The sequence below is a fragment of the Carassius carassius genome, chromosome 5 (assembly GCF_963082965.1).
Source record: "Carassius carassius chromosome 5, fCarCar2.1, whole genome shotgun sequence".
NCBI classification, from domain to species: Eukaryota; Metazoa; Chordata; class Actinopteri; order Cypriniformes; family Cyprinidae; genus Carassius; species Carassius carassius.
Genome location: NC_081759.1, coordinates 9,307,850 through 9,323,865, shown reverse-complemented (window position 1 = coordinate 9,323,865; position 16,016 = coordinate 9,307,850). Strand labels below are relative to the sequence as shown.

At 39.2% G+C, this 16,016-nt stretch overlaps 1 protein-coding gene across 7 annotated transcripts in view; it reads left to right on the top strand.

Moving 5' to 3' along the window:
- Positions 1-13,173, top strand: part of ank1a (ankyrin 1, erythrocytic a) — a 189,115-nt gene extending 175,942 nt beyond the window's left edge. For 6 of the 7 annotated variants that reach the window (XM_059549699.1, XM_059549697.1, XM_059549701.1 and 3 more), the window contains 4 exons: positions 7,608-7,691; positions 8,411-8,548; positions 10,357-10,454; positions 12,693-13,173. In XM_059549699.1, the coding sequence (XP_059405682.1) occupies positions 7,608-7,691; positions 8,411-8,548; positions 10,357-10,431 (297 nt within the window). In that variant the 3' untranslated portion in view covers positions 10,432-10,454; positions 12,693-13,173. Of the gene's footprint in view, positions 1-5,029; positions 5,538-7,607; positions 7,692-8,410; positions 8,549-10,356; positions 10,455-12,692 lie in introns of those variants that run through there. The other variant, XM_059549700.1, reaches the window with a different exon arrangement.
- The last annotated feature ends 2,843 nt before the right edge of the window (positions 13,174-16,016 follow it).

The window sequence follows — 16,016 nt, the reverse complement described above, 5'->3', positions numbered from 1 at the left end:
AACATACGCTAGTGCCAACAGCAGAGCAGTCTTTATAGCGACAGGGCCTTAAGGCCTATGGACTGTAGCGGTTCAAAGAGGGCCCTCTTTAGGGCTCTCAGTACCGTGGGCAGGTCCCATGAAGGGACAGTGGGAGGGCAAGGCGGATGAAGCCTTCTGGCACCTCTCATAAATCGGATGACTAAGTCGTTTCTGCCCACCTACTGGCCTGCTATAAGGGCGTGTGACGCCGCTATAGTTGCTATGTAGACCTTGAGTGTGGAGGGGGATCGTCCCTTCTCTAAGAGCTCCTGTAAAAATTACAGTATCACTGATACGTCACATGAGGTCGGGTTTGCACCATGGTCTGAGCACCATGTGGAGAACACAGACCATTTGGAGGCATAGAGGCGTCCTGTAGACGAAGGCCTAGCCTGTGAAATTGTGTTTAGCACACGCTCAGGGAGTCCCGTGGGTTCCCGTCGAGCCACCAAAGGTGCAGAGACCACATCTCTGGGTGCGGATGCCAAATCGTTCCGTCTGCCTGAGAAAGGAGGTCCCATCTCAGAGGAACAGGCCATGGGGCCGCAGTCAGCATCTGTGACAGATCGGCTATCCAGTGCTGATTTTCCCAGAGTGGGGCTACAAGAAGAACCCTGCATCTCTGTTCCCTGACCCGCCTGATTACTTGGGGAATCAGTGATCTGACCAGCACGTGGTGGCTCTTTAGGTCTGACAGGAAGCTCTGGCAGGCTCGTTGAACTGCAATCATCTCGAGGCAGTTGAAGTGAAGCCTGCTGTCCTCTTTGGACCATCAACCGAAATCGGGTTTCCCTTCGCACAGCGCGCCCCAACTTTGTTGGACGCGTCTGTGGAGAACACTTTCCTTCTGCAAACCATACCAAGCGGGGCACCCCGTTCCATTCATTGCATGTTCCTCCAAGGGGTCAGGGCCGAAATGCAGTCCTGACTCACCTTGATATTCAGGCATCCGTGACACCACGCATGAGGTGGAACACGTGGTTTCAGCCAATATTGGAGACCTTGCTATGTAGACCTTGAGTGTGGAGGGGGATCGTCCCTTCTCTAAGAGCTCCTGTAAGAGCAGCCCGAGCTCCAGCACCGGCGATGCTGCTGCCATAAGGCCCAGCAACTTCTGGAATGTTTTTAGGGGGCGAGAATCACCTATTTTGAAAGAGGCTGTGAGTCGCTGTAGAGCCGCGGCGCGCTCCTTCACCATTGTTGCCCTCATCGTAACTGAATCTAACACTGTTCCCAGAAACAATATCCGTTGGCTGGGGGACAGCGAACTATTGGCAAAATTCATCCTGAGCGCCAGGCATTCCAGATGGCTGAGGGGCAAAGTTCTGTAACCCAGTGCCTCCCCCTCTGACTGACCTAGAACTAGCCAGTTGTCAAGGTAATTGAGAATGCGGATTCCTTTCTGCCTGAGAGGGGAGAGAGCCGCATCCATGCACTTTATAAATGTGGGAGGCGCCAGAGACAGCCCAAAGGGGAGGACCTTGTATTGGTAAGCCACACCGTTGAAGGCAAATCTCAAGAACGGCCTGTGACAGGGGGCTATCTGGATGTGAAAGTAAGCGTCTTTCAGATCCAGCAAAAAGAACCAATCCCCTGAGCGTATTTGTGAGAGGATTTGTTTCAATGTGATCATTCTGAAGCACCATCTCATGAGGGCACGGTTACGATGTCTTAAATCAAGGATGGGGCGCAGCCCGCCATCCTTCCTGGGAACTATAAAGTAACGGCTGTAAAACCCTGGGTGTGCTGGGGGAACGATTTCTATAGCTCCCTTCACCAGCAGATTTTCTACTTCGGCACGAAGAAGTGAGCTTTCTTGTTGTGCACCGAAGTGGTGACCACCCCGCGAAAGCGTGGTGGTCGTGGTGCGAACTGAAGGGAATAGCCATGTTTTATTATTCCCATAACCCAATCTGATATCCCGGAAATGGCTTGCCATTGTGAGGCCCGGATGGATAGAGGTTGGATTAACTCAAGTGTTTGTCTGCCACGGGGGGACATAACACTCGTGAGTGTTGTGTGAGGGAAAACTGCTCTTTTTGTGAAAGAGTGTGTTTTTTATTTTGTGCGCTAAAACATCGCTTTGCTGTCTGGGCGCTAAAAAGGGCCCATTGTTTGCAGCAAAAACAACTACGTCAACACCTGGAGATGGACGGCAAAACACACGGGGCAGTTTGGGGGATGGTCCAGCCGCACCGAGACTTAGCCCCCTCCTCTTTCTTTCCTGTAGATCAGGATGACGGCGGCGGCGCAGGGTCCAGCACTACCTTGGGCCAGGGTCCCATGCGTTTAGGGAACTGAAACCGTCTGTTGGCCGAGTGAGAACTGTGTTGAGGCTTGGATTTCACAGGCTGAGCAGCGGCAGTAGCAGCGGGTGCTTGCTTGGGAGGTTGACGAGTTGGCACCTGTCTGGGGCGACTGGCAGCGGCAGATGAAGCACGTTTTGGCAGGAAGTGTTGCATCACCTGGGACGACTTTTGTGCCTCTGTGAAGCGTTCAGCGAACCCTTCAATCGCTGGACCGAAGAGGCCGCTGGGGGAGATTGGTGCATCCAGGAACTGGGCTCTGTCAGCATTCTTGATCTCTGTGAGGTTAAGCCACAAGTGGCGCTCCAGGACGACCAGGTTAGCCATTGAGCACCCTATGGCCTGGGCAGTGCTCTTGGTGGCACGCAGTGCCAAGTCTGTTGCACTTCTCAGCTCCCTAAGCGTTGGTGACATCCAGGCCAGACTCATCAGTGGCGGCGAGAAGTTTGGCCTGGAAGACTTGTAGCACTGCCATGGAGTGGAGCGCCATGGCTGCTTGCCCTGCCGATGAGTAAGCACGCTCGACGTCATACGGCAGGGTTTGGATGGATGGTTGGCCGTGGGCGGGCAGAGATGCGCGGCCACAGACTCATCCAGCGGCGGCAATCACTCGTATCCTCTCTCTTCAGCCCCGTCAATCGAGGTGAGGGCAGATGAAGATGAAGTACGCAAGCGCGCCGAGTAGGGGGCGCACCACGATTTTGTAAGCTCGTCGTGGACCTCCAGGAAGAACGGGGCAGTTCGCTGACGAGGGGCTTGCTGGCGCCCCAGCAGAAACCATTCATCCAGACGGCTACGGGATGGTTCCTCTGGAGGAGACCATTCCAGACCCAGCTCATCCACTGCCCTGGAGAGAACGCGGATAAGTTCGGCGTCCATCCCGAGTTTCGTGCGGCTGGGCTCAGATAACATCGAGGGGGCGGGGTCCGGCGAGCCCGACAGCTCCTCAGCATCTGAAGCAGCTAGAGACATGCTGTCCTCTAGCATTTCTTCCTCAGTCCCTCCAAACAAGACCAGATCACTCGCGGCAGCAGAGGGACATTGGTCTGGCTGAATAAAGAGGACTGGGGAATCCCCTCTGGGCGGAGAAAATGAGGCACGCGGGGGCTGAGCCGGCGTGAGCTCGCTTTCATCCTGTTGCTTTAATCCCCTGCCCCGCCTTTTCTTCCTTGCCGGCTCGCGGGAGAAAGAAAATGGGAGGGCGTGAGGAGCGAGATCGCTCTCTGAAAAGAAAGCGATTCGCGAATGCAGAGAGGCGATATTCATGCAATGATGAGACGGCATTTGAAACAACGCAGTAGAAAAGGATCTTTTAGAGAAATTTGCTCTTTCAATCTCTCTCTCGCCGGATGGCCACAGGGAAGCAAAGTATCTGCAGCGGCGACCGGCAGTCGCGTTCCAGTGCGAGGCGTGTCAACGGCGAGCAGTTTAGCGGAGATCAGCGAAGTTTGTTTTAATAACACTGCACGAACCAATGGCCGTGCAGTTTCACTGCGTGATTGAATACGGCTTCAGTTCAGGAGAAAAAAGGAGTTTTCCCATAAGCGTCTTTGACGCAGTACGAGTGAAGTATTGAAAGGGAACCTGATTCAGTTAATCAGCTCACTAGTAGAGACTCCAAGACCTGAAATGGGTGTGTAAGACAAATGAGAGATGCAAAATGTGCAGTGTTGGGGGTCCTCAAACAATGTGGTGGGGAACCACTGTTCTAACCAACATTTGCTTCTTTCAGAATCATACTATAATACACCTTTGGTAGTGAAGGCTTTGTTTGTGTGATTTGATTTGTTGTTTACTATTAAAAAATATTGCATAGTGTACTTCAGGTGAATTATTTACTAGCCTACATCAGTCATTTTAATATTCTGTGACTAGATTTAAAAAACAATGTGCATGTAAAAAAAAAAAGTAAAAGGAAATTGTAGAACAAATTAAAACAAGAATAATTACTTTAACAACAAGCACCAGCAAGCCCAAAATGCCATCTGTGACAGACCATATTACAAGTATGCACAATTAAACCTACCCCTCACACAATTTTTTATTTCTTCCAATTTTGGATTTTCAAAAAACTTCATTCTGTATGATTTATAAACTTGGTGTTTCCTTGTTGGGACACACAAAATCAAAAATTACTGGTATTACGATCCTTGTGAGGACATAACATAGGGAATACCAGGTGTATACATACACACACACACACACATACAGTATAGCCAGCCCCTAGAAGGACACAACCCATTGGTTTCTAAAAATAGATCTTGTCTCCTTCTGTCATCCAAAGGGCTACTCCTGCTGCACTGGCTAGTGGGGGGAGGAACGTTATATATGGATTTGGAAAGCATGGACAGTAAGGTCATAAACTACAATGGTTTCTCAAAGATTTACCTATGAAATATCTTTTTATCATTTTGTCCGGGGAGATGAAAACTTTATAAGGAATATTTGAGTTAAAGTCAAGTTATTTGAATACCTGACAGATGAATTTGGTATTTGGTATTAATTTGCTGAATACCATAGAATTAATCAAATATCTTCTTAGTTAAATTGTGTAATGCTACAGGTAAACCAAAGGAGGCACCTGGTGTGAAAATGCTGTTGTTGAAATGTTAGCAGCTGTTCGTTCACTCACAAACTAAGAGCTACAACAAGAGAGTTGTCCTCACATTGTGGGTATTTAAAGCATACGGACCACATGTGCAATCAGACACTAGACAGAAGCTAGATGTTTTTGGAAGGTTGAGAGAGAGAGGGCAAGAGAGAGGGAGTGCAGTCAAAAAAGGAAGCTAAAGCCAACCACATTCTGAATGTGGAAATGACAGAGGAAGGAATAGGCTCAGATTAAGAACTGCCTGCTTTCTTTAAATGAAAGCTGTGGATAGAGTGGAAGACGGAAACTAGGGGAAGATAACATCCTTCCCCAAATCTCTGAACCTCTTCTCGCTGTTGGAGTGGGTTTCTGAGTGCTTGTGAGTGAGCGACTGACACACTATGTGGGCACTGGTGACTGAGCTGCTGTTCAGCTTCGTGCTGTTGGCCTTCATGGTCATCAGCTGCCAAAACGTCTTGCATATCGCCAGCAGCTCTGTCCGATCGGTGCTGGCCTACATTCACACTCAGCTGGATCGTGAGTTGGGTGAGAATGAAGGTGTGGCTGATGAAGAGGAAAGCGTCACAACTCGAGTTGTGCGCCGCAGAGTTATACTGAAGGTACAGACAATTGTTTTTTAAATATAATCCGGGATAGTTCTTAAAGACAGTGCCATAAAAGGGAAATAGCAGAGACTTCAGCTGTAGTCTATGGGACTACAGTGATACTTGGGTGGTTGGTTTCAGTTTCATTTGACCTCGTTTGAGTGCACTCTTGCAAAAAAACATGAAATGCCAGTGGCCTGTAAAACCAGTAGTACAGTGAACAACTATTGTTGGTTCGGTGTGAGTAAAAATTAGATTGTTCTTATGGTATATTAGGATGAATATTAACACATAACAGCCATATGTTACTAAGCAATGGATGTTACCAGCTCTGTATTTGAGGTTAGTCTAGTCATTGACACATGTTGCATTCCTGCATTCCTCATACACATTCTTATGCTTTTTTACATCAGCTGTTTTATAAATTAGGGCTGGTTTTATACAGAGATTGCCAACCTTTACTGTTTGCTGACTTCCTGGAGGACACACTTTTAAAGGCGACATGACATGCTTTTTAAATATGTGTCTTGAGGTTCACTTGTAAATTTGGCAATTTTTGGCACAAAAATATAATCATATCTTGTGGAGTATTGTCTCCTTTAAAACCTGTCTAAAAAGGTCTGAAACGTTTGTTTTGTTTTTAAAATGCAAAAAAATTACATGACATTCAGCCAAGTATGGTGACCCATACTCAGAATTCGTGCTTTGCATTTAACCCATCTAAAGTGCACACACACACAGCAGTGAGCACACACCCGGAGCAGTGGGCATCCATTTATGCTGCGGCGCCCAGGGAGCAGTTGAGGGTACGGTGCATTGCTCAAGGGCAATTGCCGGCCCGAGATTCAAACCCACAACCCTAGGGTTAGGAGCCAAACTCTCTAACCACTAGGCCACGACTTCCCAATAGCCTAATACTAAATGCATTACTCATGTCAAGGCCACTTTAGATCATTTCAGTGCTGGACAAAGTACATGAATCAAAGACTTGTGTAAAAGTACAGTTACCCTGACAAAATATTACCTCTTTAAAAATTTTATTTAACTTTAGTAAAAGTACAAAAGAGCTTGATTTTACATGTACTTAAGAATTAAAAGTAAAACATACTGATTGATGCATGATGTTTATTTATGTATTTCTTTAGCTTTTTGGGGGCAATTTTAATAAGGAGGATTCATGAAAGAAGACACATAAGTATTGATTTGCAAATTTGCAATAAATAATAAATACATTTTAATACCAAAACATACATTGTCAAAATATTAAGCTTCAGTATATTATAATATCTAATTAAGTTACTTACAATTCAAGTGTGGAAACAAGTGAAAATAAACCATATACTATTTTAAAATTAAGAAAACCAAATGTGGGGTGACAATATAAAAACAGATATAACATGGGACAAAACATGTTAACGGATGAATGTAAGAAGAATGTAATTGATTTATATCGAAAACATCTGCAATCAGATCAGTTTTGCTAAATAATCATTCGTAGTGATTTATGAACCTGTTCAGTGGGTTCATTGAAAAGAATCAGTTCGTTCATTACATCATTATCATTATCTGGGAGTGGCTGTCTGTTTCCTCAATTTGAGGAATACTTTAATATTTTAAGGAAATGTAATGGAGTAAAAAGTTTAATATTATGCTTTGGAATGTAGTAAATTCTAAAATAAAAATACTCTGATATATATTCCAGATACTTGAAAAAATTAAATACAGTAACAAAGGTAAAATACTTTGTAGATGTCCTAGTAGATATAATGAATGTAAAACTTAATGACTGATTTAACATAATTTTTCACATAATTGTTCGGCATATATTCATTAAATTGTGACATTTCTATCACCCTGCATCACAAATTCACAATTCCAGCTGGAAACACTGGTAAACAGAGATGTATCCTACTCATTATAGATACATAAGCCTCTACATCAAATTTTTAGCTTTTGCATGATCGCGTATCATTTTGACTTTTGGTCATAATTTTTGACTATAGACAGGACGATTCCGAACATGTCAAATCGGAGGAAAGCTCAAATCAGAACTTTTTCAAGTTGCTGTTGTCATATCTCACCTAGGGTGATGAGGCAGAGGATCTTCCAGGAGAGCAAGTGAGCGAGGAGCAATTTACAGATGAGCATGGCAACATCGTAACCAAAAAGGTCAGCAATCTCATCCTGCTTTTTTCATTTACCACTCATGAAATCCATTTCAAATGCATCTCTACAATCATTTTGTTAAACTGTCCAAATGGTTGGGTTTGTTGCTATGTTTCAAAGCCTAATGAGCTGCCCACAAAGACAGCATTTCAAATGATGTAGCAGCTGTGCCAAAAAGTTGGCTACCTCCTTTAGACCAAATTCTAAGGAAGCATCTCACATATCGTTCTCAGAGAAGACAATCCCAGAATACATTATGACAAATGCAAAAATGTAAAAGAAGTCCACCCAAGATGGCACAGAGAGAAACCATGAATTGACCCTTTTCACAGACCATTTGCAGTTATTAAAAGTGAAAGAGAAAATATATATGTAAAGCAATCTAAATATGCATTATATGGGGTTAGGACAGTGTCTGCGAAGATAGTAGACAGCAAGGCAGCTCACTAAGTTTTGAAACAGTTCGTAAAGTCAACTTGACGTAAAAATTAAACAGTGTAATTTAATGATAACTGAAATGCACTGTTATGTTGAGATGCATTTGAGACCTTCAGCATATCCGGAGTTGATGGTTTGCGCAATTTAACTTTAAGTGCAAGCAAATTTAAAGTACATTTCCTTTCTGGCAAACATCCTAAGACATTACTTTTGCATGTATCTTACACTGTTTTCCATCTCTTCATTTCCTCTCCCTCGTTGCGTTTCATTCATCCATGATGTAGATTGTGAGGAAGGTGGTCCGGAGAGGAAAAGGGGATGAAGGGGGTCAGGAGCTCATCATAGAAGGGCAGGATATCAATGAGGCAGACGCGGATGGAGAACAGTTCATGAGATATGCCGTCCTGGGCCATGACAGCAAGGTGGGCTTTTGAGTTCGCTGGGCTGAAAGAGTGTGCTTTGAAGGAGATTAAGCAAACTGCTAGATGCTTGAAGGCTTAGACCAGGAAACACCAAAGTTTTGTCTCTCTTCCCCGGTATTTTTTATTTTTTTTTTGCATTGTAGATCTAATAGGAGATGCAGCCTATAAATGCAGCCTGAAGATAATGTATCTGCAAGAATGTTCTATGAATACTTTAAAGGAAATTAAACACTTCACTTTTAAGAAATGCAACAAGAGTTCTTCAGCTTGTTGAGGAAAAGGACATTTGAATGGGGAAAAAATAGCATGTCCCAAAGGTCCTGAAAGTGTTGGGAAAATATGCTCTGGATGGTGTGAGAAGCTAGTAAGCCTGTATACAGTAGATACACTTTAGTTTAAACTTTAGAAACTTTATTTAAAATTGTCCTTAATATTAGAATTTTAAGACTTTATTATAATTGTCCTTTATATTATTAATATAAAAATATTGATGGCTTAGTATCACTTTATGTCCCTCCAGTCAGATTTTAATTGATTGTGAAGAACTGGTAATCATATCATTTGATTATGGTGCTTAATTTCACCCCAGTGTATCATTATTCTTTCTTTTGGGCACTTTTTTCATATCCTGAATTTCTTTCGGTTCCAAAAAGAGGAATCAGTCAGAACCAGGATTAATGATGCTCATTGTTATCAATGCTGCATTTCGAAGGCCTAATGTGGTATCATTTAATTGGACTAAATATAATATGCTATATTCTACCATGCTACTCTACTCATACTACTATTTCTGCAGTATGTACTGTACACATTATGCTATCATTTATGTGCATGGAATACTGACCTATTACGTCTGCCCAAATTGGCAGTATAAAGAAGTATCCATTTCCAAAACTATCAACTCATATTTAACATCTTTTTCTTTACTCATTATTTAATCTGACTGACAAATGATGAGACCTTTGCAGAATTCATTTTTTCAAATTAATTTTAAATGTGTTGCATACTACTGTTAAAGAATACATCATATTGATTCACACTATTTTTTAAATACACTGAAAAAAAATGGTAACCTAAATGTGGTAACATCTAAAATAACCAGTTTTATTAAAGTCAGATATATTCTGTAACATCACTAAAGCAACGTATGTACATTTATACCAGCCAAACAATTTTAAAACAGGCAGAAATATCTATTTTATAAGGTTGTAATTATTGCAGGTTACCACTTTTTACAGTGTAGTAAGCACTGTGCACTGTATATCTTGTGTCTTGTAGATCTTTTAGAGGAAATTACATCACCATGTTGGTTCATATGTGATTCCTCTTTATGGGCGTCCTAGTTAACCCTCATTGATAACTTCATTTGATGTTCATTATCATTCATTTCTCTATGGTTGATGTTAAGTTTCCCTGTATACGCTCAACTTGAATTAAACTTCTCTTTGCCCAGACTGTGCCCGTCCTTCTGTGTTGGCCTTTTCTGATGCTATTTGCTTTTCTCTCTCTCTCCTGTTCTCTTTATCCTCGCCTATTTATTTTCCCCTGAACCGTGTCTCTCTTTCATCATCTTCTCCATGCTATCTTCTTGTTTTTTTATGTGTTATTGCACGTTCTGCTTATTGAACTTGATGTCTTTTCCATTAACACATCACCTAACTGTTTCACTTTACCCTCTCCATCTGCTCCGTTACTCCTTGTTTCTACTCATTCACATTCCCGTCCCTTCATTTCTCTGTCCTCCCCTGGATGCTGCTCTCCGCTGCTCCTCTCCTCTCCTCTCCCGCCCCACCTGCTCTCCGTCGTAGCCGGATGTTGTGAATGTGAAGAGGGGAGGTGCTCAAATAGTCAAATGTGTGAGTCTGCGGAGAGTAAAGCAGTGAGTCTGACTCACTCCTCCCTGCAGGTACAGGACATTGCTGCACTTTGTGCTAATGTAATCCTGCTAACAAACCAATATCATGAAATCATATTTTTCCAGCTCAGTTATTAAGTAGACACCATTAGTGATCAACAAACATGTTTTATTTCAGTGTAAGATTCTTAAACTATTAATCTTAATCCTGAATGCAGTTTGAGTCTTCCCAAGTACCAACAGTTATTTATCATAACTAAGTCTTATCCTAAAGTACTACACTACTGTTCAAATGTTTGTGGGTTTTAAGATTTTATTATGTTTTTGAAAGCCTCTTAAATTCACCAAGGCTGCATTTGATTGATAAACACATATCAAAACAGTAATCTTGTGAAATAAATATTAAATGTATTTTAATATTTTTTTTTAATTTATTTTCTATTTGAATATATTTTTAAATGTATTTTATTACTGTGATGTGAAAGCTGAATTTTCTGAATCATTTCTCCAGTCTTCAGTGTCACATGATGCTTAAGAAATCATTCTAATATTTTGATTTGCTGCTTAAGAAACATTATTATCAATGTGGAAAACAGTTGTTCAGCTTCATATTTTTTATTTGAATTTTTTTGGAAGCTATGGTACATTTTTTATAGCAAGTATTTGAAAATAACGCTTTTGTAACATTATAAATGTTAATATATTAATATATTAATAAATTAATGCATATTTGCTGAATTAAATAAATAAATAAATAAATAAATAGACTTTTGAATTATAGTACATTAGCTGAAAATATGGAATCCTCTAAACCTCTAAACAGATAAAGATATACTTTAGACAACTATATAAATTATTTTAGTATCAGTTATTATAATTATTTATATAAAATATTATAATTTCACTAAATGAAGAATTTTGGTATATTGTAAGGTTTGATGAATTTGATTTAAAAAAATTAACAAATGCACTGATATAAAAGAATATTTAAAAGATATTTGTTAATATCAATAGTAAGTCATGGGAACATAATGCACTGTTCTTGAGAATGAACCAGATATTTTAGTTTAAGGTTGTTTGAATTTAGATGTCTTAGAAGAAGAATCAAAATATAGAAAACTAAAACATAGTATTTAATTATCCAGCAGTATTGAAGCCATCACATCCAACTTTGTAAATATATAAATAATTCTAAATAATATAAGACGTTCTGTTCTATTTACAGCTAGTCCATGCGTTTCAGTGGAACAATGTCTCTGATAGTTTATTGGACAATGAAAGCAATGGGGGCCTATAAATCAGCTGATTGAGCAAGACTGTAGTAAAAGCTGGATTTTAAAATAAAAGTTAACTATTCAAACATAGAGTTACATCTACTAATTCTGTATAATGCGTGCCCTCAGTTATGCTATTGAGTGTTGTACTTTATTAAAAATCCACGTATCACCTCACTGCATTAATTCCTAAACTCCCTTTGACATCTTATCCATTTCCAACTAATATATGAAAGTGTCCAGTTAGCATTTGTCTGCCCTCCCTCCCTTTTAGCTACAGAATAACTCATATGGTCAAAAAAGAAAAAGAAAAACTATAAAGGAATTTATACAGGATCCTATTCCTGTCCTCTCATAATTTAGAATCCTAATGGGATCTAATAAGAATCCTCTATGAATCATAAATTTAAATTACTGACATTTGGATTCTTATAGGATGTTATGTAATGTTTATGAAAATTATATTGGTTTTGGAATAATGTCTTGCTACCTTCTTGAAAATAAGTGTTCCATAATGGGTTTTCACAGCAGTGCCATTAAAGAATTTCTGGTTCCTCAAAGAACCTTTCAGTGAGCAGTTGTTAAAAGAACTAGTTTCTTTATAGTGAAGAATATACACATTTTTCCTAAATTTCTAAAGAATAATTTTGATGTTCTGCTGAGATATTGTTTACTATTGTAGATTTTCAAAGATCCTGTACACATTTCTTCAAGTTTTGATAACTGGTATTTGGTGTCATTCAGACCTGTAGAAAAGCATGCTGTATATTTTCTAATATGAAGGTCCAGTTTATACAGGAAGGTCATTTATGCCAACTATCTGGTTGAACAACCAGCTGTAGTAGATCTAGTCTTGACCTGGTAAATCATGCTGGTAAGAGCTGGAAGACCAACTTGGACCAGCTACCATGCTGCAAAACATAGACCATGTCAAGCTGCTATTTTGGTCTGAATGTCATGCTTCTTGTAAGGTCGCAGATTCATTGTAACCTTCCTTTCTATTTTTCCAACCCAGGACTTGACACCTACACCCAAACCATCCTTCACTGACAAATGATGGGTGTCAAATAAAGAAGAAAACTGAGTTAGAGCATGGAGCGATAGGCGATGGATATCAACTACAAAAAGAGATTTTCTGACTTTTTGTAACAAGCAAAGCAAACACTAGTGGCTAGAGGCATGATTTCCTATAAAATGAAACCAAATAATGAAAAAAAGCAAGCATTTGAGAAGTGCTTCCTGTAATCTCAATATCAGCATGTGAAAGTGTTGTCGCATGGCCTGCCTTTACATACAGCACTGACTGCAAGCAATTATATGAGGAGAGAAAATACTGTCGTACTGCAAGGGCTGTAAAATGGTGGGGGGAAGGACTTTGGCCAACTGGATGCATGCATTTAACATCATGCAAGTGGAGCACATGGGACACGAAATCTAGTTTTAGTCAAATCCAGCAAGAGTTTCCCGAAATGTTGTCTTCCAAGCGAGTCCAGAACACATTACTACCGAAAAGTTTTCCTACAAGGAGGAGTTTGACCCTCTTGTACTGGTATTATACATAATATGCACTCAGTTATGATGTGAATGTACTCTCCGTGTGAGTGTGTTCTTTTTCACAGCCAAAAAAAAAAAAAAAAAAAGACAACAACCTATGCGATGATTATGCTGCTGTCTCAATACTTGCTCCTGAATTCTTTTCAGTCCAATAGTATGTGTCTTGTGTATTGTAAAGGTATAATTATGTAGCAAATGAGCTTTGAAATCTTGTGTTTCCTGAGATATACTAGGCTCAAGGGTTACAATTTGTGCAGTTTAAATGTTTTCAGTGGGATACAGTACTTTGGACATATTTTAAAATCACTGTGCGGCTCTATATGTACACATTTGCGGCGCTGCAGCAAATGTTTTGTTTTTGTTCTATATACATTGCATACCTCTGTGTATATGAACCCTGAGCTTCCTCTTAATAACTCGATATGCACAGAGGAGCTTATAAGCGTTATATTAACATTTGCATCATCCACCTTCAACATTTGCTTTATTCCAAATAACCACTAGTGGGAAGACTTTCTTCTGAATCCTTAAAACCAAAAAAGCAATAATTTGTATTTGTCTTGTTATAAATGATAGTTAAAAGGTCTAACCTTTCATTGAAGTAAAAATTAGTAGTAAAAATGTAGATAAAGGCTGTCAATAGATTCAAATTATTACTCACAACTAAACTTGTAGTTTGTTGTGTAGGTAATAATTCAGCATATTCATTATTAACTTTATTAATTTAATAAATTAATTACTTTTTGGGAACACTTTATAATAATGTTCCATTTGTTAAGAATTAGTTAACATAAACTAATGAAAACTACTTCTTAAGCATTTATTAATATATGTTAATTTCAATTTACTAATACTTTATTAAAATCCAACTTGTATCTTTTCATAATATTTAACATATTTGAGTCCACAATGAATAGGATTTTTATTCATGTTATTAAAAATGAATAAATATTGTTACAAATTATTCAGTGTTAGTTAATGTATTATCAATGTTAACTAATAGGACTTTACTAGTGTTACCAAATGTTTTATTGATAACTTCAAATTGCTAAAAACAAGTCTACTTAGCATTAGAGGAGAATGAAACCAGTTCTATATATTCAAATGAATGGCACTAAACTCACTATCTCTGGGAGCCCAAAAATCAACAATTGTTTTTTTCTAGACATGTCACAATTATAGCCATCCCTGCAGTTATCGCCCTTCCAGTGATTTCTATTCAGTTTTCTCTTTTCTGAGGCCATATGTCCAGTTTTGAGAGTCTTCCTCGGGATACTTAGTCTTTTCTATACTCTTACACAATATTAATTCCATATCTATTTGTAATAATCTTTGAATGAATTAATGGCAATTCGATTGCTTGGTTTGCGAAATTTGTGAAACAAATAGTAGTATTTATAATAATAGTAAATAATAGTAATATTTTTACTTTACTGAAAGGTAAGTTTTTTTTCTCATCTTTTCAGCATAACAGGCAACATTTGTTGACAGTATTTTTTATTTTTTATTTTTTTATTTTTTTTTGTTGTTGTTTATTTATACAGATGATGCTAATACTCATGGTGTGCACTATATATTGTTTTTAGGGAAAACAACACAATCTGTATTGGTTCTCATTTTTGATGCCAAACATTTTCACTGATATAATTAGATGTGTAATAATTTTTAGGCACTCTACACATGCTTGACAAAAACACTCCAGACACATTCTTTGCCTTTCTTAAGCTTGATGAAGACACGTAGCCACTGAGCACTGTGATCAGACTGTTTACTGTCCCACAACAGAACAGAGCTGACTTGCACACACACATGCACAAATTAAATATAATGTGGATAACCTGGTCTGCACTTAGGTTATTCTTTTCCAGCACTTCAACCACTCGTATATTTCTTCCGGATATTTTTAGAAACAACAGCCAGTCCAGTTGTAGAGCTGAAGTTGTATGCACCTCTCTTCATTATATTATATTATGCAAACAGTGATCACTGCAGCACTGGCTGGCATCTCTACTGACACTATACTTTACAAAATACAGACTTCAGCCTGAAAGTGTCCAGTGAATTTATAGGATGATGCAAAATAATCTTAAAAACCTCAAATCAAGCATCTCGTATGTATGGGAATAAAATTCAGATTCTGATAACATAAGAGCATAATACCAAAAATAGGCCATTTGTTGTAGCATTTATGTTATACCGTATCATTGTTATTTAAATCTGCATTGTCTGAGGTTATTTGTGCACCACATTCAAGTCACATGAATAAAACTAAATCTAAATTTTTAAGCATCACTTTTAACATTTTTATGTTGTTCATTAAATCATTTAAAATAAGGATGCACATTAATAATAAATACATAAACAATAAATGAATGTCTTCCATTAAAATGTATTATTTTATATTGTATTATTGTTTTTAATCATCTGTTTTACAGATGCATTATTAAAATATTTTTATTAAGCTTGCATTTAAAATTCAACAAGCTCTTTATTCATATCCTTCATGTGCTTTTGTGGGGGAGGGGGGTTGTGTGTGTGTTTTTTTGTTAGGTTTTTTTTATTTATTTTTTTTAAGTTTCAGGTATTCTCATTTCTGTGGCTTGAGATTTCCAGCACTTAAGGTTGAATTTTTAGGAAAAATAAATGCAGCCACTCTGCTGGCATGAGATGGGTCCTCCTTCGAGTCCATCCTTGAACAGCACAGATCACAGTGGCTGCTTATTTGGCCGGTAATGGGCCGGTCCATTCCAGTATGGCAGCAAAGTTGTTGCAATTGTTTGATGTC